The sequence below is a fragment of the Photinus pyralis genome, unplaced genomic scaffold, assembly GCF_008802855.1.
Source record: "Photinus pyralis isolate 1611_PpyrPB1 unplaced genomic scaffold, Ppyr1.3 Ppyr1.4_LG8, whole genome shotgun sequence".
Lineage (NCBI taxonomy): Eukaryota > Metazoa > Arthropoda > Insecta > Coleoptera > Lampyridae > Photinus > Photinus pyralis.
In genome coordinates, this window is record NW_022170819.1 from 20,212,256 (window position 1) to 20,239,684 (window position 27,429).

A 27,429-nucleotide genomic window follows, 5' to 3' on the forward strand; every position below is an offset into this window, starting at 1 on the left:
AGTAAAATCGGTTAAACGGTTAAGAAGTTAAAGCAAGTTATTGCAAAAACAATTGAACGCGTTACACCATCTTTGTTTTTGTTTTTACGAAAATGATAGATAAACTGGTTCTCTTTAAAAATGTGAAGACAATTTTTTTAGTTTATTATGCGAAATGCAGTTTTAAAATTTAAGATGGCAGTTACGCCTTCTGTTGGTCATTTTTAGAACTTGAAAATATTTTCCAGCGATTCTTCATGACCGATTTACCTAATAATTTTTTTAACCCTAAGTCATAAATGACGAACGGTTCTCGAGATATGGCCGAGGAACAGTCTTATTGGGTCACTCGGTACGTAGTGCACATTTTTAGAAAGTGGGGAATGTAATGGAAATACTGTAAATAAAGTTGTCTATAACATTTAAACAATGCTTTTTGCATTTTCACAAAGCTGTTTTGGGGTTGTTAAAGGGGGTAATTGCCCCGTTTTCCCCCTGCCGAAACCGCCATTGTTTCATATGGAGTTTTTCCACATTGGCATGTTTGCTCGCTCTTACGATTGGATGTATGACCGTATTTCTGGCATTTAAAGCTGTCGGAATTTCTCCGTTGGATGGTTAGGGATATTCTTCACCATGGATGTCTCCGGACTCTAATTTGAGGATTGGTCCAAAAAAAAAATTAAAAAGGTTTTTGCGTTAAGGCGAGTAACACATTTTCCATGAATTGACCTTCTCGAAAGATCATATAAGGGACTGTTTATGTGTAGGCACAAAGGAACATAAGTTAAGGCATAAATATTCTTATAAATAAGGAACTTAGCATTGTGCAGTCTGCGCCTGTTTAAAATATGCGATATGTTCGCATTTACAGGAAGAATCTTTGGTTAAAATTTAAAAAATATATCTCCATAAATAAGAATGTTGACATTGTCAGTTGGATTTCTCCTTTGGAAGGCAGCAGCAATTTGAGAAATTGTATAGTGGCATTAGGCAAACAAATAGACCTCCCGCATTACCAATTAAATTGGGTTACTTTTGAAAATTTATTGCGAAAAATAGTTGACGCAATTGATTCAGGAATATATCAGGGTTGCTTTAATTTACTTAGTAGAACTTAATAAATTCAAATTTTCAATGTACCTTTGAAAACTTAGGGTTTTAACAGCAAAAACAAACTTGAATTAATTGTCATTAACCTTTTTACCGATAGTTGTTTTGTTCGTAAATAACGCGCATTATAAATAAATTGTTGAAATGCTTTTTTTACGCAACTTGCCACTACAAATATGGCACAACCAACGGCATGTTTTGCACCTTGGACCCAAACTTCGTCGTAGTAACTAATTTAAACGCCTTAATCGAAATATGCACCGAAACGAGAAAAGGTTCGCTTCCGTTTTAATACGACAACGCTTCGCAATATTCACGTTTGAAATTACAGTAACCATCTGATCGTCTCTTTCACGCAATACATTTCTCTTCCTGCATTAACCGGTCACGTATTATTAATTCCCTTCTGCTGGCCGGTCGTAGCGAATTTAGAAACTTTTTAAAAATGGCGACACTGTCTCTGGTTCTGAAGACAACGGTTCTACATACACTGCTTCTTATGGTACCCAAAATTATGGAAAGTTTACTATCATAGTTTAAAACTGTGCCAATCGCGTACGTCTACAGAGTCAAGGGGGGGCGTATATATTTCGGAATAGCAACCACCATTTTTCATTGGGGACATATTGAACACCTTTTCTGGTGCTGTATAAAAAAAATACATTCTTTAATAATATGCAATGAAAACTAATAAAAAAATATGCCCCCTTAGACCATGCAGAAGTACGCCACTGACCGCAAATTTAAGGTATGTACTGCTGTGTTAATTTACGTAGTTTAACGATGTCTAATTTTTGTTTAAATATCCGCATGCTAAGTTGCTCCTTTCCTTAACGTAATTCCCAAGAAAGGAGCAACTTAGCTCCTTTTTTGGAAAATTACGTTAAGGAAAGATAAGGGACATTTGGAAGTGCTTATAGAAGTTTGTGAGTCGCTAAAAGTTAATTAACTTTCTTAATAGATATTGTCGCAGGTGCGCATTTAGATAAGAGAATGTTGTTTGTTTTAACTAAAGAATGAGAAAGATGAGAAATGTATTAAAGAGACTTGGGTGCCGTATTTTGGCCGTTGGGTGAAGTCGGGCCCGTTTGTTGGAACCGTGCTTCCGGCTTTTCAGTTTTCAGATTTCTTAGGGACTGTCAGTTTGTGGAGTTGTGGGTTTGTCGAAGACCTTTGGCTGGTGAAGTGGGAGAGTTTAAGTACGTCATGAATTGAGTGTTCGAATTCGGGTTGGGAAGAGGTTTCCTGTCCCGTGTTCGGAGAAAAGTTTGGGAGAGTTTCTGAGACGAGTTCAATTTGCTGTTTGTGTTTTTTTTTGTACGCGTCTGTTTGGTGGAAGTCGAGGTGTGAGACTAGATGTTTAGATTATTGACTGTACAAGGTGATTGGGATGTTATTTTGTCTGTTTTGATCGAGAGCTTGTGGTGTGGTCGTGTTTGTCGATGGCACTGTTGCCACTTTTTATTACAGCAATTGTCGAATAAATTTTGTGTTTGAGGTAAGGGTTCTGTATCAGTTTGAGCACAGGTTGCGATCTTGGATTTTAAGAGCTTCATGTTGATTTTTTTTGGTGAGTTGTTTGAGCTGGGTGGACAGGTGGGCGGCTTAGTGACCGTTCGCCATGGTACACAGCAAATAATTTTGGCGCCCAACGTGGGGCACACAGCAGTATGTATAATAGGTATACTATAATTGTGAATATTATTAAAAACTGTTCTTGCAAACTTTTGAAGGTATATTCAGTGTTGCAAACAAAAGTTCCACACTGTTTGTAAATGACTAGGACAGAAAGACTGTGCCAGTAATGTCAACATCATAATAATAATGAAATTATATCTCTTCATATATTAACTTTTGACCCAATAAGGTTTTTCACTGCTATCTTTGGATTTTCCCTTATCTTCTAGATGATGCAGTATGACATCAGAAAAATATAAAATCTAATATAATTACTCAGAAACGTGTGGATTGTCCCGAATTTTGCAGTGAGGTAACATGTTGGGCGACTTTGCCGGAACTACAACTTGTATCAAATCAACAGAACTTTGCATTTTGAGATAAGCCAAGTAAAGTCCTTTGCCAAGTTTGAGTCCGGAAACTTGATGATAGTTAATTTGTTCTTGTATGGACCCCATCAAAATCTCCGAGATGCTGTGGTCGTCGCTGAGCACAACTTTTTTAAACACTTTGTTCATTGGTAACCATCGCGAATTTAAAACGGATACACTTTTCGGCGACTTTATGTAATTAATTGTACTGAGCACCACCGTTCCGTTCACATCACGTAAAGGTTTGTAAAATAGTTGCCCTAAGTCCTGCAAGCATAACGCGGATTGCATTTGTAAAGCGGCGGCTAAAAGTTTGGTACGGAAGTGGATTGCGGACGAGGTTGTCTTTTCCATATCGCAACGCAGAAACTTGGTGTCGTTCCACGTACACGCAACCTTCATGAACCAATGAAGATCGGTATGGATGCAACTTGGAAAGGATTCATCAATTTCTATCACAGGTAAAAAATCTTCATTGGTCACCAAGACTTTGTCTTCATGGTACAAAATGCAGGCTAAATATATTCCCCTGAAACCTCCAATTAATATCATCATTTCATCATGTTTGCACATTACCTTTTTAAATGCTTTTGAAATTTACTTGCCGCCGAAAATAGTTGCTTAATTGTCGTCTTTTTTCTTTGCGTTCTGCGCTGTGGTCCCGGCGTTTCTAATATCTCGGTGCCTGGTCGTATTTGCTTTACCTCTTCGATTAAGTGGTCCAGATTGAGGAGTTTACCGTCGTACCTTGAATCGCGGTGGTCAACTTCTCTCCACGTCGATGGCACCACCGACGCGGGGGTAGAAGGTACAAAGTTGCCGAAGCCCTTTAAATTTCCGCAAGCTGCCCTAAAAAAATATCGTCTCCCTTGGGAGAGCTCTATTGTGCAGGTGGGCTTGGACATGTCCAAAATATCAATTTCGCCAGTTAGTGGAGAAAAATCAGGCCTGGCGGACCACTGAACTGTAATTGAACTTTGCTAGATTAAGTTTAGAGTGCTTAGGCGATTACCTAAATATTTGGTATTAATAGCGGAGTCATTCGAGATTGGATCTTGTAAACGTAACGTGATGGATGTGGAAGATGTTATATCGACGGCGACAAGAGATGGGGGATCGGGAGGTCGTGCTTGTGCGAAACCTAGCACCATTCGTCGGAGGACCTTCACTCTTCTGCTCCAAGCGATTGCCTGTTTCTCTGTGTCGCCACCAGCACAACCTACAATCACAATTGGGATATCTGATGGTTTAAGTAGGGAAACCAACCTGTCATGGTCGAAGACTGGTACGTATTCCCGATAATGCTCGAAAACGACGCCCTAGTATTAAACGGTGCCCCACAAGGTTCCTCTAATAGTCCACCTAATTCTTGAAGACGCATCTCCGCTTCTCCCAGAAGATGTTTCAGATGCGAACCTAACTTGTCGGGGCTTGAAACTGCAAAAATGCCGCACACTTATGGGGAGCAATGGGTCGGCGACAAACTTACATTGACTACCCTCTCGCGCTCCGAAACTAATTAACATTTTCACTAAGGGACGGTTATTGCTGAGAACGGCAATGTCTAGAGGCGATAATCCATCGTTATTCACACTGTAAATTGAAGTAGCATTTATTTTAGAACAAAAACCATTTATCCGTTTTATGGTATCGGTTTCCTCATGCTTTACATAATTTATTATAAGAGGAGATCGACATTCGACGGGATAAAAGAATTTATCGCGCTTTAAAAGGAATTCTCTACTTTCCGTTTCGATCAATGTGCATTTCCACAATTTGAGAGAAAATTCGACTTTAAATAATTGAATGCGTTTTTTAAGAGGATTATGGGAACAATTCTCAATACAAGAATATCGAAGGCAGTTTTTCTGTGTTTCGTGCCCAATGTAGAAAATATAAAATTGGATGTTCTTTCGTTTAGATTAGCAAATGGTATAAGGAATATTTATTTAAAAATGCTCAAGGTATGACATCTTCCATAAATACCTTTGACAATAATTACTATAGTATTTCCAGATCACGGTCAACCTCTTCTCTTCACTTACCTATTTACGTCAACATCTGTAGATTCCAATATCGTCCTGGCTTTCTCCAAATGTCCATGTTCAATAGCGGCAAACAAAGCTGAAACAAAACATTAGCAAATTAGTTAAGGATTATTTAAGCTTCAGTTCCCCGTCCTACCGAAAAGCCTGCACAACCTACTTTGCATAAAATCTTCTAGCTTTGCACATGCAACTAGAGCTCGCGTTCAGCCGTCTTTAAATCTCAATTACCAGACACCTGCATGTGACTTGCCGTCACACAGCAGCAAAAATTGCGCGTCATTGTCATGTAAAAGCGCCCTATCCCCGTTAAATTTTCTTACCCTGCAAGTGAATGTTGATCCTCGCTAACCGTTCCAGGCGCTGTTGCATTAATTTTGCCTGTTTTTTACTAGGCTTGTGCCCATGGGACGATAAACCCGTATTAAGGTATCCGTTTGCAATTTCCATTTCGTTCTCGCTCGATAATGGGGGTAATTCTGGTAAAAGAAAAATTAAAAATAAAATCAAAAGTTGAAGGTAATAATTAATAAATATAGCGGGATGAGCAAATGGATGTAAATTGTAATGGGAGAAAAATAAAATTCGATGCTATCAAATTTGGTTCGTCAGCCAGTCATGATAATTAAATCATATTTTCGCAGGCCCTTTCTGAACTAACGATTCCATTCAATGTTCCTCTAGGTTTACTAGTTGATATACATACACATGCAATATTCTATTGAATGGCATTCTTCGGCTAACAACCGATAAATTATACACAAGACAGTCGAGGCATTTTGCACTGTGCACTAAATTAAATGAGGACAATAGAGATTATACTTATCCAATAAGTGAGATACATGAGAAAATGAGATCATTTCCCGTGTTGAAAGGAGGAAATTCAAAAGAATCAGGAAACTCTCCTGAAGAACCAGGCCGATCTGAGGAAATACGGGAAGACATTGGGGGGGGCATGGTGCATTCGTCAGACTGGCTTTGTGTCATATCGCAGCTTGTTCAATTCTATGTTGTTTAGATGTAAGTTGTTAAAGGAATATAAAAAAAGTTCAACTTTTCGCTTTCACCCTGTAGGTATCTCAGAAACAAACGTATACTCCGTTCAATAGTTATTGTCCCAATAGTAAGCCATGTTATGGTGATGAAATTCACTGTGTATATGTGCTGTCACTCATTAGGTTATGTCCATTTTATACAAAATGATAATTTCCTGTCAATGTGCAAAACATAGTTGCCAGATTTAGTTTTGGATTTCGTGGTAATTTTGTTATAGGTTAATACGTACAAATAAATGTATAAATTTCATGAGAAACAACTTGCTCAATACGTTTCATACTTTATTGAGTAGGCAAATGGCTCTAATGAACATCATTAATTTCAAAAGGATGTTATATATGAACTTATTTACAGTTATACGCTTAGTAATAGCAGGTTGCTGGTGGTGGTCCTTATGAACTAAACACTTCCACATTTAAATGCCGATATGCTAGTCTAAACTTCGAGCAGCTTTAGTCTGGGGCTGGATCAGCTTTGGGAGATGTGTGGTAGATTCTTAGAAGATAACCACTGCTCGATACGTCAGTACCATCATACCCGAGATGCTCTCAACGACCGCATTGATACCTAACTGCGCTTGAGTGTAGTTCTTGCTTCCACGGTGCCATTGGAATGTTCTTCCTTGGGTCTTTTGTTTTCCGTCTGTGCTGTTTGATGATTAGTACATTTCTGTTAATCTTATTTCCGGCGGGTAGCTTACTATTCTTTGGGGAACCTTTTAGTCTTAGAGCAGCTGCCTGATGGTGTTTTGCTCTCGAATTTCTTCTTCTGGATGTTAACTGTTGTTTCCCCAGCTGAGTACGTGGTGAGGATTGTGATTCCTTTCCATGTCCCAGCTTGTTATGTGGTGACCTCTAGTTCTTTCTGGATGAAATCCTTGAATCTTTCCTTAAATTCTGGAACTTGGAAGAGTTTGGTGTTCCCATTCGTTTTCCATGTCATAAACAAAAATGTTGATGCCAAAAACCCTCTATTCCACGACCATTGTTTCATTGGAAGTATCTGAATCATTACCAATACCTGATTCTGACTCAGATTCCTCCAATGAAATGATGAAAGGTGGAATGTTTTCAAACGAAATATTTCCCATATATTTCACCCAGTCTTCCGAAATTAGTTTTTCACAATGATTACAAAAATTTTGCCACATACCAGAAGTACAATTTGAAAGAGCTTCAAGCCATAAATTTTTAACCTTATCCTTGGATGAAAGCTGAGAATGTATACGCTTGTTGGAGTAAGTTTTACAGAACTCCCATGCCATTTCAATAGGATTGTACTGGCAATGATACGGAGGAATCTAAGAACTTCGTGCCCATTCTCTTTCAAAAATTCGTCAGTCACGTAACGTTTGTTATTGTCTTTCCTAAAAGGTTCAATTAAACTCCAAAGATAATGTTTGGTAATTTTGCCCTCAATTTTGACATTGTGTTTAATCAACCAATCCTGCATCTGATCCTTTTTCCAATTACGTGAAGGTAATTTTTCCAACTGCACCGAATGATACGGTCCATTGTCCAAGATCACCACACATTTACCTTGAATTTTGTTCAGAGCAGGAAGTAATTGATTAACCACCCAATTTTGAACAATCTCCCCGTTCATAGTTTAGTGATAATCCCTATCGTTACTATTTGAAGTTTGTAATACCCTTCCAAAAATCCAAAACGAGACCCCGCATGCAAAACAGTAAAACGCTTCCCTTCTGATTTAATTTCAGACGGATTACTTTTAATTTCAGAATCGTGTACCCATTTTCGGACGCTGGATCCATTTTGAAAAATCCAAGTTTCGTCCAGATTCACGAATGTTATATTTTCCCTTGAATCTTGGTATTGCAAGAATTTCCTCAAAAATGTAATTTTGGATGCAACATGTTTTTGTTAACAGAGGATTTTACGTCCATTTACGTGTTTGTATTTATAACCCATGGATTTTAGAATGTTATATAAAGTAGTTTTCCCCTTATCAAAATCAAAATTTCCCCGCGCGTCCCTTAGCAAATCAGCCAAAGTAAAGTGTTCATTTTTCGAGTGATTCCAAATCAGTCGCAAATCTTCCCGAAATGAAAAATTTTTATATATAATATCAGTTTGAGGTCGTGGGCCAAAAGTATTCAGCCGGATAATTCTTTCAATGGTTTTTTCTGATACCTAGAATAGTACAAACCCCAAAATTAGACCGAAAGTTAATGTTCAATGCATAAATACTCACATCCCAAATGTCACTAAGCCGGACTAAGGTTTCCACTTTCCTTAGGTCTGGCCTGTCTGTTTTATAATGCCTGTAGGCTTTTAAAATTTACATTTTCGCATCTGAGTTTATGATTTTCGGCATATTTGCTCTATAGGTATTTTGAATTTCACAAACAGTGGTGCTGGGTCGCGAAAACCGCAAGTTTCTATCTATCACCCGAGATACACTGCGGTCTCAACCAAAATAGGACACACTGTACATGACGGTTGTGCTTTTTTTAAGCTCGACACTCACGTTCAGTTCGTCGATAGCCCGTTGCTCAAAATTACTCCGGCCGAAAAATACTTACAATGCGATTTTCAAAATTCACATCGTTGCCTTCCGGCCAAAATTGTCCTGCGAACTGAACGTGTGTCGACACTTAGTTAAAACCCACAAATTACAATGAGATCCATATGAGTGTATAGGGAAAAATTAAGAAAAATTTGTAAGAAACATGATCACTTCACTTGATTCATTTGGCAGTTGATGCAGAGCTTCGAATAGCAGCAGCAACACTGGCTTGTTTTCGCGCATCCACCTGTGATCGGTCATTCTGTCACTATCGTACGCCATTGTGGTTATCCTGGCATTAAAAATTCATCAAAATTCAATTTATGGAAAATTGTTTCATACGTGATTAACCCTTCGAAAATGCTGTCAATTCCATGGTAAGTCTAGCACTTTAGATGCGACTGATATTCAATACCACGAATGGTGAAGGTGTGAGATCGTTAGTTCTTTACGGTTTGGCCACACTTAGTAAACGTTTGCTTAAGATTGGTAGAAAGTTTTTATTATTCGGTGCGATGATCAAATATTTGCCTAAATTAAATCTACATATGAAAATTGCGAAGTTTTTCTCATCTTGCCTATTAATAGCGTCACGCAATCGACTAAGTAATTAAAATTAGCACTGCACGTGCAAAAAAATTTCGAAGCACGAATCCGTTAGTTTTATAACGAACAATTATTATAGAAACATAACTTCCTCAAGTCTCATTGCGATATTCTGCGCCAAAAGTTGTATAACCAAAAAATGCCATCGGGTTCACCAAGAAAAAGTAACTTATTTCTAATCTTATTCGTTATTTTGAACGAGAAAGAGGTAATGGTGGGCCACTTTTACCAGTCGCAGCAGTAAGAGAGGTGAGTGGATACTTTAGTAATATAATAATTCATATACGTAACAAGTTTCATTTCAGATGTGGATGCATTAAAATATATTAGCCTACGAACATAAATTTCTAAATCGGGCAAACCTCTAGAAAATCCTAAAGGCAATGTAAGAAACCCGTTAGCGATGTTGATAGTTTCACAGAATCACAGTAAGTTAAAACACACGTTGAATGGTTGAATGTAGATAGGCGTTTATGTTAACTGTGAAAAGATTACATTATATTAGATAAATATTTGTGTTCACGTTCGTATTTTAGAGCATCTTACGCTTCAGTCTCTTTTGCAAGTTCTAAAAGAGAAAGACGTATTTAATAAGTGCAAAAGTGCCTTAAGAAAAGTTCCAAGAAAAGGTTTAACGGAGAATTAAGGGCATTAGAAAATGGACATGCGGTACTAAGGTTACATCCCTACCATTGCGTTTCCAATCCCATCGAAAATATATGGGGAATTTGCAAGAAAAGGGAGATATGTGGCAACAAGCCATTAACGCAGTTACACCTAATCTGTGGAGCATACTAACAAAATTATTTTTTGCACGATCGGTTATTGTCGGCTACTTACTAATTCATTTTCAAGGCGGTAAGGTGCACTTACCAACCTAGGGCGGTAAGTGTATCATAGCAACGTGCTTAGCAACCAAGTGACAGTTACAGTAACATGCGACAAGTAGGATATGTGTCAAAAATCAAATTATTGTTTATTAATGTGGAAGTTAAATGTACAATTTGCAAGTTACAAAAATTAGTTCGGGAATTAGGCAGGCAATTGGAAAACACGGTGTTTACAGATTCTTCACACTCAGCAGTCGATAGAGGATTTGAATTAGTACGGTATGAAATAGCAGGTTCTGTTGATGGCAACGAAGATGATGAAGGGTTCCCTGGAGTTCCACATAAAATCTTCTGAGCGGTTTCAATCTTGTTAGTTAATGACTCACCAAGTACGTGTCATCGGGTGCTTCCGTAAGAAATTTATGGAAATCTGCTTTAGAAAAAACGCTAGATTTTTTTGGCTGATACCCAACGTTCTTTCTTTTCAAAAATGCTATCAGCGTACTGTATTTAGAAATATCAACACACCTTCTTAGAAAAATCATATTTTCAACATGGAATAATCACACCATAAGCCATTTCAATCCTTCACTACGTTGAACAAAATATGCTAACACAATTTTTTCACTTATGTCAGTTTGACATTTACTTTCACACCATTTAAGGAAAGAATCATATGCGGCTTCATATCTACTTTTAAATTTTTCGGGAATAATCGATGCGCAGCCAATACTCCATGCATCTTCTATTTCGAAATCTTCTGAATCATTTAGGTATGTTCACTTAGTCTCAACCAAACCACGTTTCGCGCACGTGTTGTTTTGTTTTCAAAAACAGAAACGTAACTGTAGCAACCCACAAAAAATTACTGAACCTATTGTGATGCTACCACATTGATACATTCGAATTTAGTTTATATCAATTATAAATTGATCGTGCAAAAAATAGCGTAAGCACCACGGTCAGTAGGTGCTTAACCGATTTCGGATAATATTGCAAACCTCGAGCTGCGCTCTCGGTTTGCAATTATTATCCTCAACCAGTAAAGTACACCTACTGACCTTAATACTTAATATACTATTAGATTGGTGGCACCGAGAAGATGTATCCCCACTAATAATTAATTTGGAAAATGATTCAGATGAAGATGATATTTTTGCAACTGATCGATTCAGATTAATTAATGTTTTCCGATTCAGATATCAACCTCAAGATTTGAAGTCGACAAGTTCAATAACCAGCTGGAACGATGCACGTTGATGTTTTAGGAAAAAATATGATGTTCCTAGAATCTTGAATCTAATTTTTATTTGAAATGTTTTATGGATTTTTCTTTGCTTTGTCTTCGTTAATATAGTTCGTGCATTTGTGTGGGATATCCTAGGGTTTTTGTCCCGAAGAAGGTTTCCCTGACATCGAAATTTTGACTTTTCATTAAATTTCCTTTCCCATTTGTGTACAAAAAGAACCGCCAGTTTTAACCCCGACTGCTACTCAGATTCGAAAGTGCCGCGAAACGTACGTCGTTTTGACATGAAATTAACGGTGACTGTGCTGTAAGTCAATATTGCAATCGCTTCTCGACTTCTGCTGCTAAGTACTGCGGGCGTTGTTATTACGAAAAAACAATTAAGATTTTTTTTTAACTTTTTCTTTTACGCCCAAATAATAATGTTCACCTTGTTAGTAAAAGATGGCGACATAGGCAAATAACGACTGAAACATTTTTTTTAGTAATTGGTCAATAGAAGTCGTTGATATAATAATAATCACGGAATCCAAAAGTCTTGTTATAGCTTAGACTCCATTTTAGATTAAGGAAATTTAAAGGATTTTGTTCATTGTCTCATTAATGACCAAATTACATATAGTTATATAAACAACGTCACTTAAAAAATGACGAGACATCTTGTATACGAAAATATTTCAATTTATTAAAGTAAATATTTACGCAATAAGCACAAAGTTGGTTCGTTTGATTTGAATTTGTATCTCAGTGTTGTCTGTTCCTTTTAGAAGTTTTGTAATTACGTAATCTTCGTTTTTTAAAATGTATTCAATTTAGATAATGTCGTTGTGCGATAAGGATTTACCAGGCGAAAATTAATTAACGCACGTGTTAAGAGTATTACGAAGAATTGCGCGTTATTTCGGTGCAAATGGGGACGCGTTCCTTCCAAGCTGGCGTTATCAAGTCTAATTGGAGCCGATTTTGAAAATCCTGTAGGAGTTTATGTTATGGTAGCAGTAGTGTGTCGTTAAATACGGGAGATAACTGGACTTAACGTATCTTCAAGAGAAATAATAAAAGTTTGTGGAAAGTTTCAAACTGGTTTGTCTGTATTCAGAAACAGCTAGTTCGAATGTGAGTAAACAAATTAGCCACCGAAAATTTGTGATCAATTCAGTGTTATCGAGAACAATTAAAATTCAAAAGCGTTGGTGTGAGTTTAGTGCGCCTATATCGCAAAACTTGTACGACCGGATTATATGGATTATTGCAAAATAATAAGTAGTTTTTTATTTTTAATCGCCCGCCTGCTTGCGACGTATTGTGTCCAAACACGCTTTTCTTTCTTTCAGGGATTTTGTTCTAATTGTTTCATGTATTTCGTATGTTTGTTCGAATCCTTTGTGCGACCCGGATAGAGTTATCATGTCAAATTTGTTTCGATTCGTGCCCAAGATTTCAAAATTTGTATCATAATTGTCGGAAGTTGATCGAGTCTCTCGATTTAAGAAATTTTAACTAAATATTCCTTTTACGTCAGTGCTAAATGTAGAACTGAATACAAAATGAAGTTGAGCATATACACATCTGCTTTTTTATTATATTTACAAAATATTCTTAGTGAAACTTTATGTTGCGTTGTAGCTATTTTGACCAATTTTTTTTGTAAATTTTCAACGTAATCCTTCCACTTTCCAATAAATTTGGTTGAACCCAGGGTTGCTTCGTTGAAACTTGATACTGTGTCACTTTGTTGATCTTTATCGATGGTTGCAAGATAATTAGAAGCTAACATTTCAGTTAATCCCAAAATTCAAGTTTCGGTTTAGGTGCCTAATTTGGTCCATTCTAGATAATTGAAGTTCAGTCACGCAGCCATGTATAATGTGGCGCATTAGGTTGGATTTTTCATTTTTCTCGCAGTAGAATTTCTAAAGCTGTAAAAAATGTCACGGTTCTGAAGTGTCTTCCTAAACAAATTTTGATGTAAAGAATTTATCTGAACTATTGGAGTCGAGGGAATATGTGTCATTTTTACACAGGAGTTTTCAACGAGTTCAATGAAATTTTGGTGCAGTTGATTTTTGGTAAAAAAGGAAGGTTTTACACTGCCTTTTTTTGAGGCCCGAAAAAAAATTGTCTCAGATCGATCCGGAAAAAAATTTTCTTATAGAATGTGGCCTGTAGAATCCACAATTTCAAACAGTTCCAAGATTGGGCTACTAGTTCAAAAGTTACAGCCCTTTGAATTTTCTTTCGAAATTGGTTTCTAGTCTATAACTTTTGATTGAGAAGTCTGATCGAAAAAGTACGAATTGTTTTGGATTCTACGCACCAAAATTAATAAGAAAAAGTGTTTTCCCGAGAAATTTTGGTGCAGTCGATTTTTGGTAAAAAAGGAAGGTTATACACTGCCTTTTTTTGAGCCCGAAAAAAAAATTGTCTCAGATCGACCCGGAAAAAAATTTTCTTATAGAATGTGGCCTGTAGAATCCATAATTTCAAACAGTTCCAAGATTGGGCTACTAGTTCAAAAGTTACAGCCCTTTGAATTTTCTTTCGAAATTGGTTTCTAGTCTATAACTTTTGATTGAGAAGTCTGATCGAAAAAGTACGAATTGTTTTGGATTCTACGCACCAAAATTAATAAGAAAAAGTGTTTTCCCGAGAAATTTTGGTGCAGTCGATTTTTGGTAAAAAAGGAAGGTTATACACTGCCTTTTTTTGAGGCCCGAAAAAAAATTGTCTCAGATCGACCCGGAAAAAAGTTTTTCTTATAGAATGTGGCCTGTAGAATCCATAATTTCAAACAGTTCCAAGATTGGGCTACTAGTTCAAAAGTTACCAAATTGTCGTCAGAAGTTTGTGAGGCAGAAGAAAAACCTTACAATTTGTACTCCAATAAGAAAACATTGTAAATGAGATTATTTGCTGTAAAAAGAATCAGTTTTGAGTAACTAAACCATGCTTGTTTGTAAAAATTGACGCAAATCACGGCAGAAAATGAGCGATTGTACGACATAAATTCTGATAGAATTCAATTGAAAGGAGAATTATTTAATTAAGTTTCATAAATAAATATAAGCCAGACGGTTACGGCAACAACAGCGGCGACCAATTTACCAATTTCAATCATTAAGGGATTTGTCTTCGCTTTGAATGAAAGCGTAACGAACTCTAATTGAAATTACGCTACACGCATTCTATATTAAGAAAAACTCGAAAAAAATCGCTCACTCACTTATCTAATAAAGTTTACAAAAAGTCAGTCGGTAACAAAGTAGAAACCTTTTGATTTAGAGTTTTCTTTTTCGGATTGGACAAATTACGTTAATGCATTATAGAGAATTGAATTCCTTTCTTGTAAAGCCGCCATTATTCAGTTTCTTTTCCAAAGTTAGAAAGACCTTCATGTTAAATTGGTATATAGACAATAACTGCAGTAGATGTTTTCATTTCATAATTCATTACGAAACAAGTTTGTGTTCCGCGTGGGCGCTCGATAATGTGTCATTTCCCCTTCTTATCTAATTATATGATTATAATACCCCTAATTTCCTCATTGTTTTATTTATTTTGTATGCACACGCTAAATTGGTACATAATTTTGAAGAAAAACAACGGGAATCCTTGAAATTAGTGTTATTCGTAACTGAATAGGTCAGGTAACTTTCTTATTGAGGATGACTGTCAGTCTAACTTTAAAGAACGCCAATAATCATTTAGAAATACTATAAATGTCAATAGGAAAGGGTGAATTGTATTGAACTTTCAGAATAATTCATTTCGTCATTCGTCAAAATCAATAATACCCTAATCTGTAGTGAAACTGAATTTTCTGGCTTTACAGCTTTTGATATATAACAATATTATACTCCGAAGCTTATGCTAAAGGACCACTAATTCCGCGAACTTCGTAAATAAACACCCAAAGACGCCGACAGGAGCGTATCTACCACATTTTATATGGGCACTTAACAGATAAAAGGGATTACAAATCCTCTTTGCCATAACAACTTAAAAGGAAGAGCTCGCAAAGGAGACTGAAGTTTAGAATTTTGGACGATATATTTCTTCCCCAAAAGATTTCCACATGATGATCCCAAGCGAGGCTTAATTTATTGAATGTTTGCATGTAAACTACACAAAAACGTGGAGAAACATTGAATTTTTGATGGGACGTCAATATCAGCGGAACGACAAGACGTTCGTATTTAAATTCGTTAATCTTTATTGCAATCCCACCCTTGAATAAGTTAGCACAACGTTTGACTATGTTAATAAAAATTGAGCTAATCGCGTGAAACACCTAGATAGGTATTTAGAAAAGCCTTAGGGTGTAATTTACATAGATGGGTTTTGTTGATAATCTTATTAGCAATAGGGGAAAGTTTCACCTTCTAAAGTAACAGCGGAATGTAGTTTAGAAGCAAATTTAAGTTTCTTACCCCATGCAAAATTTGAGATGCTATACATCAAGCTGGGTAATTTACAGTTATTAGAATAGTGTTAAGTAATACAATTTTGAAACAAAAGGGATGATTACAATTAAGATCGAATTACGCTGGTAGCGAGTAATGAAGGCGGTTTTGTAATTGGCTTCCTACTACAAACTTAGTTACGGTTTTGATTAAGGTATTTTAATTAAATATTCGCTTTTTTGTGTGGTGTATTCTAAAACTGAAGCATTGTCGCAATGTAAACACGCTTTGTAGGGATAAGCTTCTAATTAAGTACTGAAACTTGAAACTTGACCATATTAAATGTATGCATGAAAACAAAGCTAATTACGCTAACCTACTTCTGCACGTAATTAGTTTATAAGTGCAGGTCTAGGTAAATAACACAAGGTAGAAATTGCTATCCTACAATTAGTGTTTAATGGGGAATTATTTGGAAATACTCTCTATTCATAATATTTCGCGGCGAATGTAAAGCAAGACGAGGGTGTATGCGTCATATCGGATTACATAGAACGTCTCGAGGGAATGCACAACCCTTTTCAACTGTTGTAATTAATTACTTCCAATTCTGATAAGTACATTTGGTTCATATGGAACATTCCACGATTCCACCCAATAAATGCAAAATTTCAGTATGTCCTCAATGGAACTGGTCGCAGTATCAATTCCTTAAACCGCTCCATCATTGTTTCCGATAAGAATAATCGTGATCCACCCCTAGCCTAACGCAACAAATTTGCCTTTAAATTTACAAATTCTTCTACTTATTTAACGATTTCTAATAAAACCCGAAAACCTATTTTGATGATGACATTATTTAGATAAAGTAGGATTTTCCTTAGTTTGCGCGCACGTCATCAATTGTGTTTTTGGGGAATATTTTAATGCCAACGTATTAGCACAACAAAACAGTGTTGGATCAATGCATTTCGCAACATATATAGGTTCTTGAAGCATAGTTATTTAAAAAATACCAAAAACCTTTAGTGACAAGGGTTTTTCCGAGGGGTTTTCTTTTGTTTTCAGGTTACCTGTCAATCCAAATTGCGGTAGTTTACCTTTACATGGCGACACGTCAAATTTGACAACGGTTTGCTACCGTTTTCATTATTTTATCGCGATTTGCTACAGCAGCCGATGAAAAATCCCTTAATTTCATAACGAACAATAATTATAGAAACATGACTTCCGTAAATCTGACTGCGATATTCTGCGCTTCAAAGTTGTATAACCCAAAATGCCATCGGGTTTACTAAGAAAAAGTAAGCAACTTATTTCTAATTTTATTTATACTTTAGTACAGGGGTCGGAAAATTATGACACGCGTGTCAACAAGTGACACGCGGAAGTATTTTAGAAAACACGCGGAGGAGCAGAGCGAAATATACTGTCCCCACATTACTCTAAATTTGCAGCCGAATATTTCCGACATAGTAAATACTCTGTTAGTTTAATCATCAAATGTATACATGCAAAAATTCGTCTTAAGTGTTTCATAATAAATGTATTTTCACATACTGATTTTTTTATTAATTATTTGTTTAAACAAAACTTAGTGACACGCTTAAAGGTATTTTTTTAATTGGTTAAAAAATGACACGTTGAAACTATGGTGGTGCCGACCCCTGCTTTAGTAATATAAGAATTCGTATAAATAACAAGTTTCTTTTCACAGAGAGTTGCGGATGCATGTTGGCCTGCGAACAGTGTCTTTATAAATCGGGCAAATGTGTCACACAAGCAGTGATTTGGAACTCCATCTACACTACATGATCCAACACAGTAAGTTAAAACACACGTTGATTGGTTGAATATAGATAGGCGTTTATGTCTCAATTGTAATTTCTATAAATACTTTTGTGTTTTAGAACATCTTACGCGTCAATCCCTTTTGCAAGTTCAAAAGAGATAGACGTATTTAATGAATCCAAAAATAAAATCCAAGAACCGTTTCAATGGAGTTACCCAACATTCCACTATTAAGAGCCCATTTTTTAGATGTGTAAAAAATATGCAATCTGAAACTGGATGCCAATTTGTCTTTTTAGATGAAATGAGGGAATTTTGGAACAATATGCCGGGGTTTTTGTCCCGAAGAAGGTTTCCCTGGTTGTGTGCGTAATATATCTGATATGTTCTCGTCGTTTTTATTTAATTTCCTATTCCAAGTGTGTATATAAAAAGCCAGATTCGAAAGTTTCGCGAAACGGCCATCGTTTTGACATGAAAGTAACGGTGGTTCTTCTGCTCGTGAGTGTGGGCTAAGTCAAATCGCAGTCGCTTCTCGAATTCTGCTGCCAAGCTCAGCGGGTGTTGTTATTACGAAAAAATGATTTTTTTTAACATGTTTCCTTACGTCCACATAATAATGTCCACATTGTTAGGAAAAGATCGCGATATAGACCACCTGCTACAAATGATCACCGAAACATTTTTTTACTGCCTACATACCCTCTTCCATTAATTGCGTGATGCTATGTAAACATACTTAGTGATGACGTCATAATACACCGATGACGTGCGCTCAAACTAAGTAAAATCCTACGATAAAACGAGTACAATTCCTTCATCCACCACGTTATTCATGGGCAAAGATAATGAAAGTTAATCCGCCCCTCCCCTAATAGAATAACCTATGGGAAATCTCTTTATTATGCAATTTCTAACAAAAATCAATGTTACGATAATGAGAGGCATAATTTAGACAGATTCTAAATACATATACCAGGTGCGCCGGCTTAATAGGGCTTGAGGGTGTTAGAGTCTCCTCAACTGTAATGTTAAGGGCGCTGTCTCCTACCAAATATGGTTAAATATCGATAATATGCGAGTTCTGAACGTGTACTACAGCGCAGTATGACAGAATTCCATTATACTATTTTTGTACCTACTGGATTTTCAACATATCAACAATGAGTACCTTTAACAATCTATGTTTAGGTACACAAATTAAGTTTCATTCGAGTGTTATTGTTGTGGATATATCTTTATTTCTAAATAGTATTTTTTGATAGTCATAGGAAATATACCAGCTTTAATGAACGCACCGTACATTGATGGAAGCTACCAGCGTTAATGAACACCCGGTACTTCAACGAACTCAAACGGACGCTTCCTTACGAGAAATTGAACCTATGGAGTCTTTTTATAGGAGTAAGAAATAAAAGGTAAAAGTAATGTTTTAATTTGTAATTGTTCCCTTGGAGATATGTAATTTATTTTTGTAGTACCTGACAGTCCTCGGCATGGGGCCCCGTTAATTAATTATTAACAGATTTTAGTTTCCCAATATTAAACGAAAAAGAGCATAAGAGCTGCAAGGTCGTGCAGTTTATTTCTTTATCCTGCGATTGACCCGAAATGCCATGTAACAATGAGCTACCGAATTGAATTTGAATCCGGCCATTTAAGTGAGTATAATTAACCGCAGTTATTGTGTTACAGCAAACCTCGTGTAATTAGATTGCGCCTAGTGTCATTAGAAATCCGCTTAATTAACTTACATTTCAAGATTAGTTCCCGATTTTTAGGACGCCAGGGAGCGTGGAAATTAAATACAGGAGTTTTAATTTTTGGATTCGACCGGGATTTCCGACCTTAGCTTTCCGTATTTTGCAAAGTTTATATAAGGTAACAGCATGATTTTTCACTTAGGCCGTTTTGGCTTTTTAAATTTTACAACACCGTACCTTTAATTTCAAAGTAAGCGCTTGATATCTTCAGTCCATTCAGTATAAAGGGGGTTTATTTCCTTTGTCTCGTTTTCCCGTAGCTAGTAGAAACCGTTAGTTGATTTGTGCTTCCGTTCTCGTTTTGAGAAATCGCTACTGTTTCCGTGTGCGGTAATGCTGTTTTAGATTTTCACCAATCCAATGACGGGCTAATGGAGTTAGGAATTGACTTGGACAAGATTCCCATATGAGTGGACTTGTTTATTTGTTGTAAAAATTGTAAGAAATTATTTATTAAACAAATAAAACTGAAATAATTGTTTTTCACTTATAATTACACGGGAGGTTTGTATTTTACCGAGACCGAGTACATTTGGGGTGTTTAGGTAACGAAAATCTGTTACTTAGCAATTAGACGAGAAAAACTGTCAGCTAGTAAAAATGCGACACCGAAGGTGTTCGGCGTTGAACTTGTTTTCTCAATTAAACGGACTTACGCATGAAATTCAATTTTTAAACATCGAACTAGGTAATGTCATAGACTAAAAACAATTTTAATCTATGGTAATGCCAAATAAAAACATTAGTATCCTTTTTTGTAAAAATTCACGTTGTTACATTGACTTATTGGGCATTTAGATAATGCATTTCGACGATTTTATAATGAAATTGGCGCATAAATAATTGTGACTACTTCTTTCTCTCTTACAATCCTTCCTTCTATCTTTTTCCGCCACAAAAAAGCGCGCGAAAGGCTGTAGCCTTGCAGTTGGGCTACACATCGCCCTATTAAATATTAAATATCGCCTATGAAGGGACAAACTAATACGTATAATTAATAATCTTAAATTTTGTTTAGATCTGTAATCGAAAAAATGAAATTTTTGATTGTATCGGTGGAAATTTTGTAATTTCGGCTATCCAGAGCTATAATTTGTTTAGGGGGTGTCATTTGAAATTTTAAAAAAATATGACATTTGGTAAAAGTCGATCAAAAATTTTATTTTTTCGATTAAGTACCTAAAAAAATTATGTGCAGTGGAACAGGTCTTAGTTTATGCCTCAATTCAAAACTTAGACGCCGGCGAGGTTTAGATTCTCTAAAAAAATTCGAAAAACTCAAATGTTGAACAAAAAAGGTTATAACAGTGAAATCGTAAAAAATGTACCTACTTTTCAAGTAGTTTCCAAATATGTATCGAATAAAATATAAGGTGTTCCATTTATAAAATACGATGATACGCCACTAGAATGCAGCACACAGGGCCAGTCAAGGCATACGTGTAAGCAAGCGTTAAAATTTGCCCCTCTGCCCGTCGCTCTAAAGCTTGAATAATGGGAACTTTTGGCAAGTAGGTATGTTTTTAAAAATACAGGGCAAGATACAGGGCGTTCATCAATGTCATGCGAAATATTTTTGGAGGCGATAGACTCGTCAAAATATGTGCATGGTTTAAAGGGTGTCGTTTTCGTTATACAGGGTGGCAAATTTTCAATTGTTTTTCTCGTATTTTGCGCTTTTGCTTCTCTCTGTGATAATTATTTCAAATTTGATACATTCATTATTTTTTAGAATCTCTACCATAAAGAAAATAGAAATAGAAAGGAAATAGTCGGTCGCAGTATACAGGATGTTACATTTTCTTTGCCACCCCGTATAACGAAGACGATCTTGCATATATTAGTATTTCTTTTTTTATTTTGACGAGTACTATCACCCCCTAAATATCTGCATGACATTAATTAACACCCTGTATAGTGGTTCATATTTAAAACATATTTGTTACTAGCAGACCCGGTGAACTTCGTACCGCCTATCGTCAATGTCCCGCTATTCCAATCCAGCAGAGTAGGACATTACGTTATTTGTAGGTTTAAAATTCTCTTCTTGCATTTTTTTGAAAAGCAGAGTTGTACAAAAATGTTGCGGAGTTCCCTCTGGAAACTACCCCTACTGAAATAACTTTAACCTTTAATTATTTGTATGGCTCGATTTCTAATTAAATTCGACTTTTGATCATGCAAGACCGAGGAGTTGTTACATTGGGAATTCTTTTGTATCGGAATCAGGAATTCCGAGAAATTCTTGGGTATTCCGAGGAATTATTTGGGAATTTTTACGTAGTCTCAAGGAATCCGTAGGTAGTCTCCAGAAATTCGTAGGTAGCCTCCAGAAAGTCTTGGGCCATTCTCTAGGAATTCTCATTAACTACAGTGGTGTCAAAATTTTATCGCTTCTCATTTTGTTTCAGGAAACAATCATGCTCTTTCTCTTAATATTATACTTTACTAAAAATTGTGCGGTAATTAAGTATCCTGGAAGAATTCAGATATATATTTCCATCGGCTCAGCCAAAATTTAAAGTTGTCAAGCAATGACGTGTTGCGCAAACAAGTTTTAACTTCGTCCGCCTCCGCCAGATGAGCAAATCCTACTAGATTTGTGTTATTGCATTCAAATCTGGTGGAAATGTGGCGGCCGTCGCGCTCATGGCCACACTGTTGGTATAAAGCCACTGTATCGTTAACTACAGTGACTCTATAGTCAGCGTGGCCATATCGTGGTGTTATTTTCTGTTGGTAGTTGACATATCCGCCATATTTTGGAGAAAAATTGGAAAAAAACCATGGCCGACATGGAGCATAAATATCAGTTCTTCTTTGGGTGATGATAAACATAATACTGAAAACAGAATTGGAAAATTCGAAACCGTTCGTGAGCTATCATGTACACAGACGGACTGACGGACGGACAGAGAACGTTCAAAATCATGAACTCGCTTAAGAATTCGTTAATAAATAAGAGAAAACTTGTGTAATGCCATGCCATCACTGGACTCGAGAAATATTACGATGTCTATGATCTCGACTATGATAGTTGGTATGCCTACTGGCAAAATCTCGGGCAAAATTAAAAATAAACAAAATAATGCATATGAGGTACTTAGTATTTTGAAAGGAAGTTTTAAATGAATATTTTTGGCCAAAATAGGAAGATAATCTCTATCTCTACCACTTCTTGGAATTTCTGGGAATTCTTCGGAAGTCTTAGGGTATTCTCGGGTAGTCTTTAGGAAACCTCCGGTATTCTTTGAAGTGGGTATTCTTTTGTACACATTTTTCACTATGTGACAACCCCTCGTGTCATACTCAATTGAGACAATAGTACCTACTTATAGAAAATTAACCTCTACTCATAATGAAGTAACTTTCAATTTATACATCCTTCGTATTGGGCATATTTGATAAAATGGGTCAATTTTGCTTGAATTTGTACATACTTTCGAGATATCTTTGTATTGTGAAGACACTTGCACTCGCAATTTCAGACATTCATTGAACAATTTCTTCATTTACCCCTCTTACGTAAATCCATGTATTGGTTAAAATCATAAACTTTAACAGAAAGCTAAGAAGTTCGCTATGAGTAAACTCATTAGCGCATTTTTTAAAGAATGTGCTATTGTTTGCGTTTTGTCCGTCCGTCCGTCCGGACCCACTTCTGCCGTTTTGAACTACTTCTAGGGGAATGGTCCCAGAGTCCTGGAATTTTTGCAGCAGGTAGCTTATACCTTGAAGGTGTGCCAGAAGGCCATCAAATTTTGCTGTCTTAAAGCGCCCCCCCCCCCCCCGTGGATCATTTCCAGAGATGTTGTTTTTGAAATAAAACGTGCATAACTTTTATATACGACAACCAATTGGTGTCAGATTTTGCATACGCATGCGTTAGTGGTGTCAAGTTAAACTTTTGAAAATTGGGGGGGGGGGGGGGGTTAACACACGTTCTACCCTTCATGGTATTCTAATGAAAGGCCTCATTGAAATAAATTGGTTTGTACAAAGTATTCCGGGCGACTGTTTTTCGAGATCAGTGAGTGACGGGGCCTGCGAGGGGGGGGTTAGAAATTAATTTTCTCTTTCATGGTATTCTGTTAAAGGTCATTAAAGGAACCCCTGGACCCCTTATTGTGATCGGATATATTCCCTTATATCTCCAGAACGGATTGTCGGAAAAAGGTAGGTACTTACAAAGGGCGATTGGGACGTCTGGATTATATACAGGGTGTGTACGATCTTCTCGTATCCTTTTAAGGGGCGGCAATACAGCTCAAAAGGAGTCGACAAACACCTTAGCAAAAGTTATTTAATAAGCGAGATAATATTTGCTTTATTTTTTACATTAAACGTTTAATCTGTGTACAAATCTAGCACTCTACTGCATTGTCCACTTAAATTATTTTTACTAAGGTGTTTTGGGGTTTGTCGAGTCCTTTTGAACTGTACTGCCGCCCCTTTAAAGGATACAGAGAAGACCGTAAACACCCTGTATATCCATTGGTGATGTCAAAACTTTAAGAGCGAACATCTCGAAAACGGTTTGTCGGAGTAAAGTACTCTCAAAGGCAAAATCTGCAGAATGGAGTGTCGGAGGATTTTGAATCTATGCCAGGCGGTCTTTAAATGTTTGTGTGCAACGAGCCTCCTCCCTTTATAACCCAACCATTTACTAAGCTATTTCGGTTTTAAAAAAATGCGCATTATCTTCACAAGAGTTGTGCACAGTTTATACTTCTTTTTTAGCGTTTCCGTACATTTACAGACATTTTCATGCAACCTTAAATTTCGCAGCCTACTTTATGTCGGGAAATTTTAGTTTCCATGACAGTAGCAGTAAGGTTCCTGTCACTTTACCGGCATCGTATCAAAATTTGCACGTGCGGCGTAAATATTAATATAAAGTTCTATATGCAAATTGAAATTTTACATTAAAAGACATTTTGAGAAAAATGTAATACAAAGCTACTTGATTTAGAAACGAAAAAACCTACTCGACCCCAAAGGGGCCTTGTACTTCAATATTTCCTCACTGGTAATCTGTCATTTTCGTCACTTTTATGTAAATAACTACTTATTGTCAAATTCACTTGATAATCTTATACCTGTACATATTCCGAAACGTTAAAAAATGATTTTAGGTATTTGAAGTTGAAGGTTTATAATTTTAATCAAATTTAAAGACCACCATACATCATCATACACCCTTGTATTGTGCGATTTTGAATAAAATCCGATTTCTGATTATGAGAGGATTGACAAAAACCGTATAAACTTGTCGACACAATTCCTAAATCCACTTCATCTTAGCCCCCGACATCGATCACAACAGGTAATCTCTTTGCATATCTTTTTCCTTACTCGCAGCAAAGATCGTGTAGTATGATCTTTGGTCGCAGATATGCAAAGCTATTACTGAAGGACCGTTGCTAACTTCACATTAAATACTAGCAATAGCATTCCTGCAATATATTTTACTTATAATCTGCTTTGATCCGAACCCGAAAAACCTCTGAAGTTTTGCCCAATAAATACTTGATCAAGGCAATTAATTTCTCGATAGGAAACTTCTCCAACGCCGTGATCTCAAAGATTAAAATAGTTTTGTGCAACTAACTTGGTGTAATTTTTAAGAAAAGTACAGTCGTTGATCCGATAAATTACCGCATTTAAACTGTTACAATTTAATTTTCTTAGTTAAGCACAAACATGTACATTTTCAAAGGTTCAATGTCTCTCTAAGCCACGCACTTCCTGATACTCTCTTCCTACCAATCCGGAAGTAGTGCAGGGTATTGAAATTCCTAAAAAGGGCTTCGAGCTTTAACTTCAGTAACTTTAATTGTCTCGAGTGACATCGCCTATAATACCAACATGTTGAATTTACCTTTGTTTCCTGAGGGATTTTCTCCAATATCTTGGAAATTACACAAAGTTGAAATAGTACGGTAATTGTATATAAAACTTTTCATATATGTGTAATAATAGAGTCGTTAACCACTGTTATTCGTTTAGAGTACTTTTGTGGGTAATAATCATAAAGCGCAAATTTGGCAAACTATCGTACATTCCTCCTTACAACAGTTACTTAAAAAGTTCCCTAGTAACCATTACAATAATAGTAGCCATTTTCTATCAATTACTGAATGAATTGCGTGTCTAAAGAAACTTATACTATACCTATACGTCTGAGAAGCGGGTTGTCTGGGAGAGACGTGTACTTATTGTTTTGTTTGCATGGATGCTTTTCCTAGACAATTCCTCTGTCAGCTTACATTTTCTAATATTCTTTCAGCGCGTTATTTGGACTTCTATTTATTTTGTGAAAACGGCGTTTTCCATATAGGTATTGCAAATAGCATGGAATCAGACATACGTCGTGCTTAATTAAAATTGAACAAAAGCGTTTGATACGGCCATAAAAAGTTATAGTTACTAACTAAAACTCAAGGATAGCAAGGATTGAATTAGTCCAAAGATTTACATACCAATAACGGTGAAGAGTACAGCACTTTCGCGTAAAATAAACGTAATTTGGTGTTTGTTTTGAAATTAAACGGGAAGCAACTTATCTATTTAATGAATGATGTAGTCTATTTAACTGAATTTTCCTCAGTTTTATAAATTAGCCGTTAATTAAATAATTTCTTTGGCGCGTTGCGATAAAAAAATGCAGCGGAAGTGAACCTTTTGAAATCACGGGCCAACGACTGCTGCGTTTATTTCGAGGTATGAGAATAGGAAGTCGTCACCCCCACAGTAAAACTAAAGAAAATACGTACTTGATGAGCTGACCGATTCATTCTTCCGCTTCATAGTTAGCATCGATAATCTTAGAGAAGTTCTGTGTAATCCATCGGCATCACAATTGAATTCCTTAGCGCGCCCTTGATGGAATTCGTATGGGAATTTCTCGTATTGCACGTATCTCGGCAGTTCAAAAACGGGAATTTGCAAAACCGCAGCCGCTTTGGGTGCTATGTTTCTGGGTAGATCGCTTATAAACGTACTCCTTTTCTGCTTTAAAGAGTCGGTTTTTCGTAAACCGAAAGACTTGCCGGCGAGTTTCGGAGGGGGTGTTAAAATCTCGCCCGATTTAGCGTCGTTTATTAGGTTGCGTTGGATTTCGAGCGAACGTCTCTGATGCTCCTTCAGGTTGTTCATCGAGGGACTTTTTTGAAGTTGTTTAGTATCGCTCTCTTTGTGTTGCAGAAGTCGATTTCCGATGAAGCGCAGGGAGGCCCTTACCGATTTTGAGCGTTTAATTGGATTTTGAGGGATACGGCGTCGTTCCACGTCCATTTTCTTAACACGTTCTAGCGCCCAAATCACTTTGCCCATAATTTGAATGGGCCCCGGTTCAAAACAATACACGCGATTTTTGATCATGTAATCTTGTAATAGTTGCCATCGCGGTCGCGGTATTTACACTGACTGATGACTAACATTAAACCACCATTTTCCGATCGAGAACTAAAAACCCACTGCGAAAGAAACCGTTACAATTTAAATCCAGTCTTATTACGTAAACGGCACGCGACTCTGTTCTAGTTTTGCGTTGCGTACATCTGAAGCTTGGGGTTTACGAACAGCTGTTGATGCTCTTCTACTGTGACCATCAAATTGGGTTGGACCCCGCATGGCTTGGGCTTCAACTAGAGGGGGAACCGTGAATGTGTACAATACTCACACACTTTCCTTTAATGTTTATGGGACTTTCGCCTCTATGCAGACATCAAAAGGATCGTTTTCAAGACACGCGTTTTGGCCGCATACCAATTTGATGTTAACAGTTGACAGAAGAGACTCGAGGAAATGGTCTTATATCACACTGGCATTTATTGCATTAGCACTCGTTAAAAATTATTTTTAATTTACCGAGAAGGGCGTTTTTGTCATTTAACAAAAATACAAGCCGATGGCCTACTTAAATTACCGCGGTTATTCCTATTAATACCTCATACAGTGAAATGTTGTTCCTGGTATGAGAGCAATTAGTGAGAAAAATTACGTTACATTAAAC

General features: G+C 36.7%; 1 protein-coding gene across 1 annotated transcript in view; it reads right to left on the reverse strand.

The window, feature by feature from the left end:
* Positions 1-3,045: 3,045 nt before the first annotated feature.
* The window catches only part of LOC116179444, a gene marked incomplete at both ends in the record, with an annotated part of 96,480 nt that continues 72,096 nt past the window's right edge, over positions 3,046-27,429 (reverse strand). Inside the window, 7 exon segments of the mRNA XM_031499235.1 lie at positions 3,046-3,669; positions 3,717-4,104; positions 4,153-4,359; positions 4,407-4,577; positions 4,630-4,733; positions 5,186-5,264; positions 5,509-5,664. Coding sequence (XP_031355095.1) covers positions 3,046-3,669; positions 3,717-4,104; positions 4,153-4,359; positions 4,407-4,577; positions 4,630-4,733; positions 5,186-5,264; positions 5,509-5,664 — 1,729 coding nt within the window.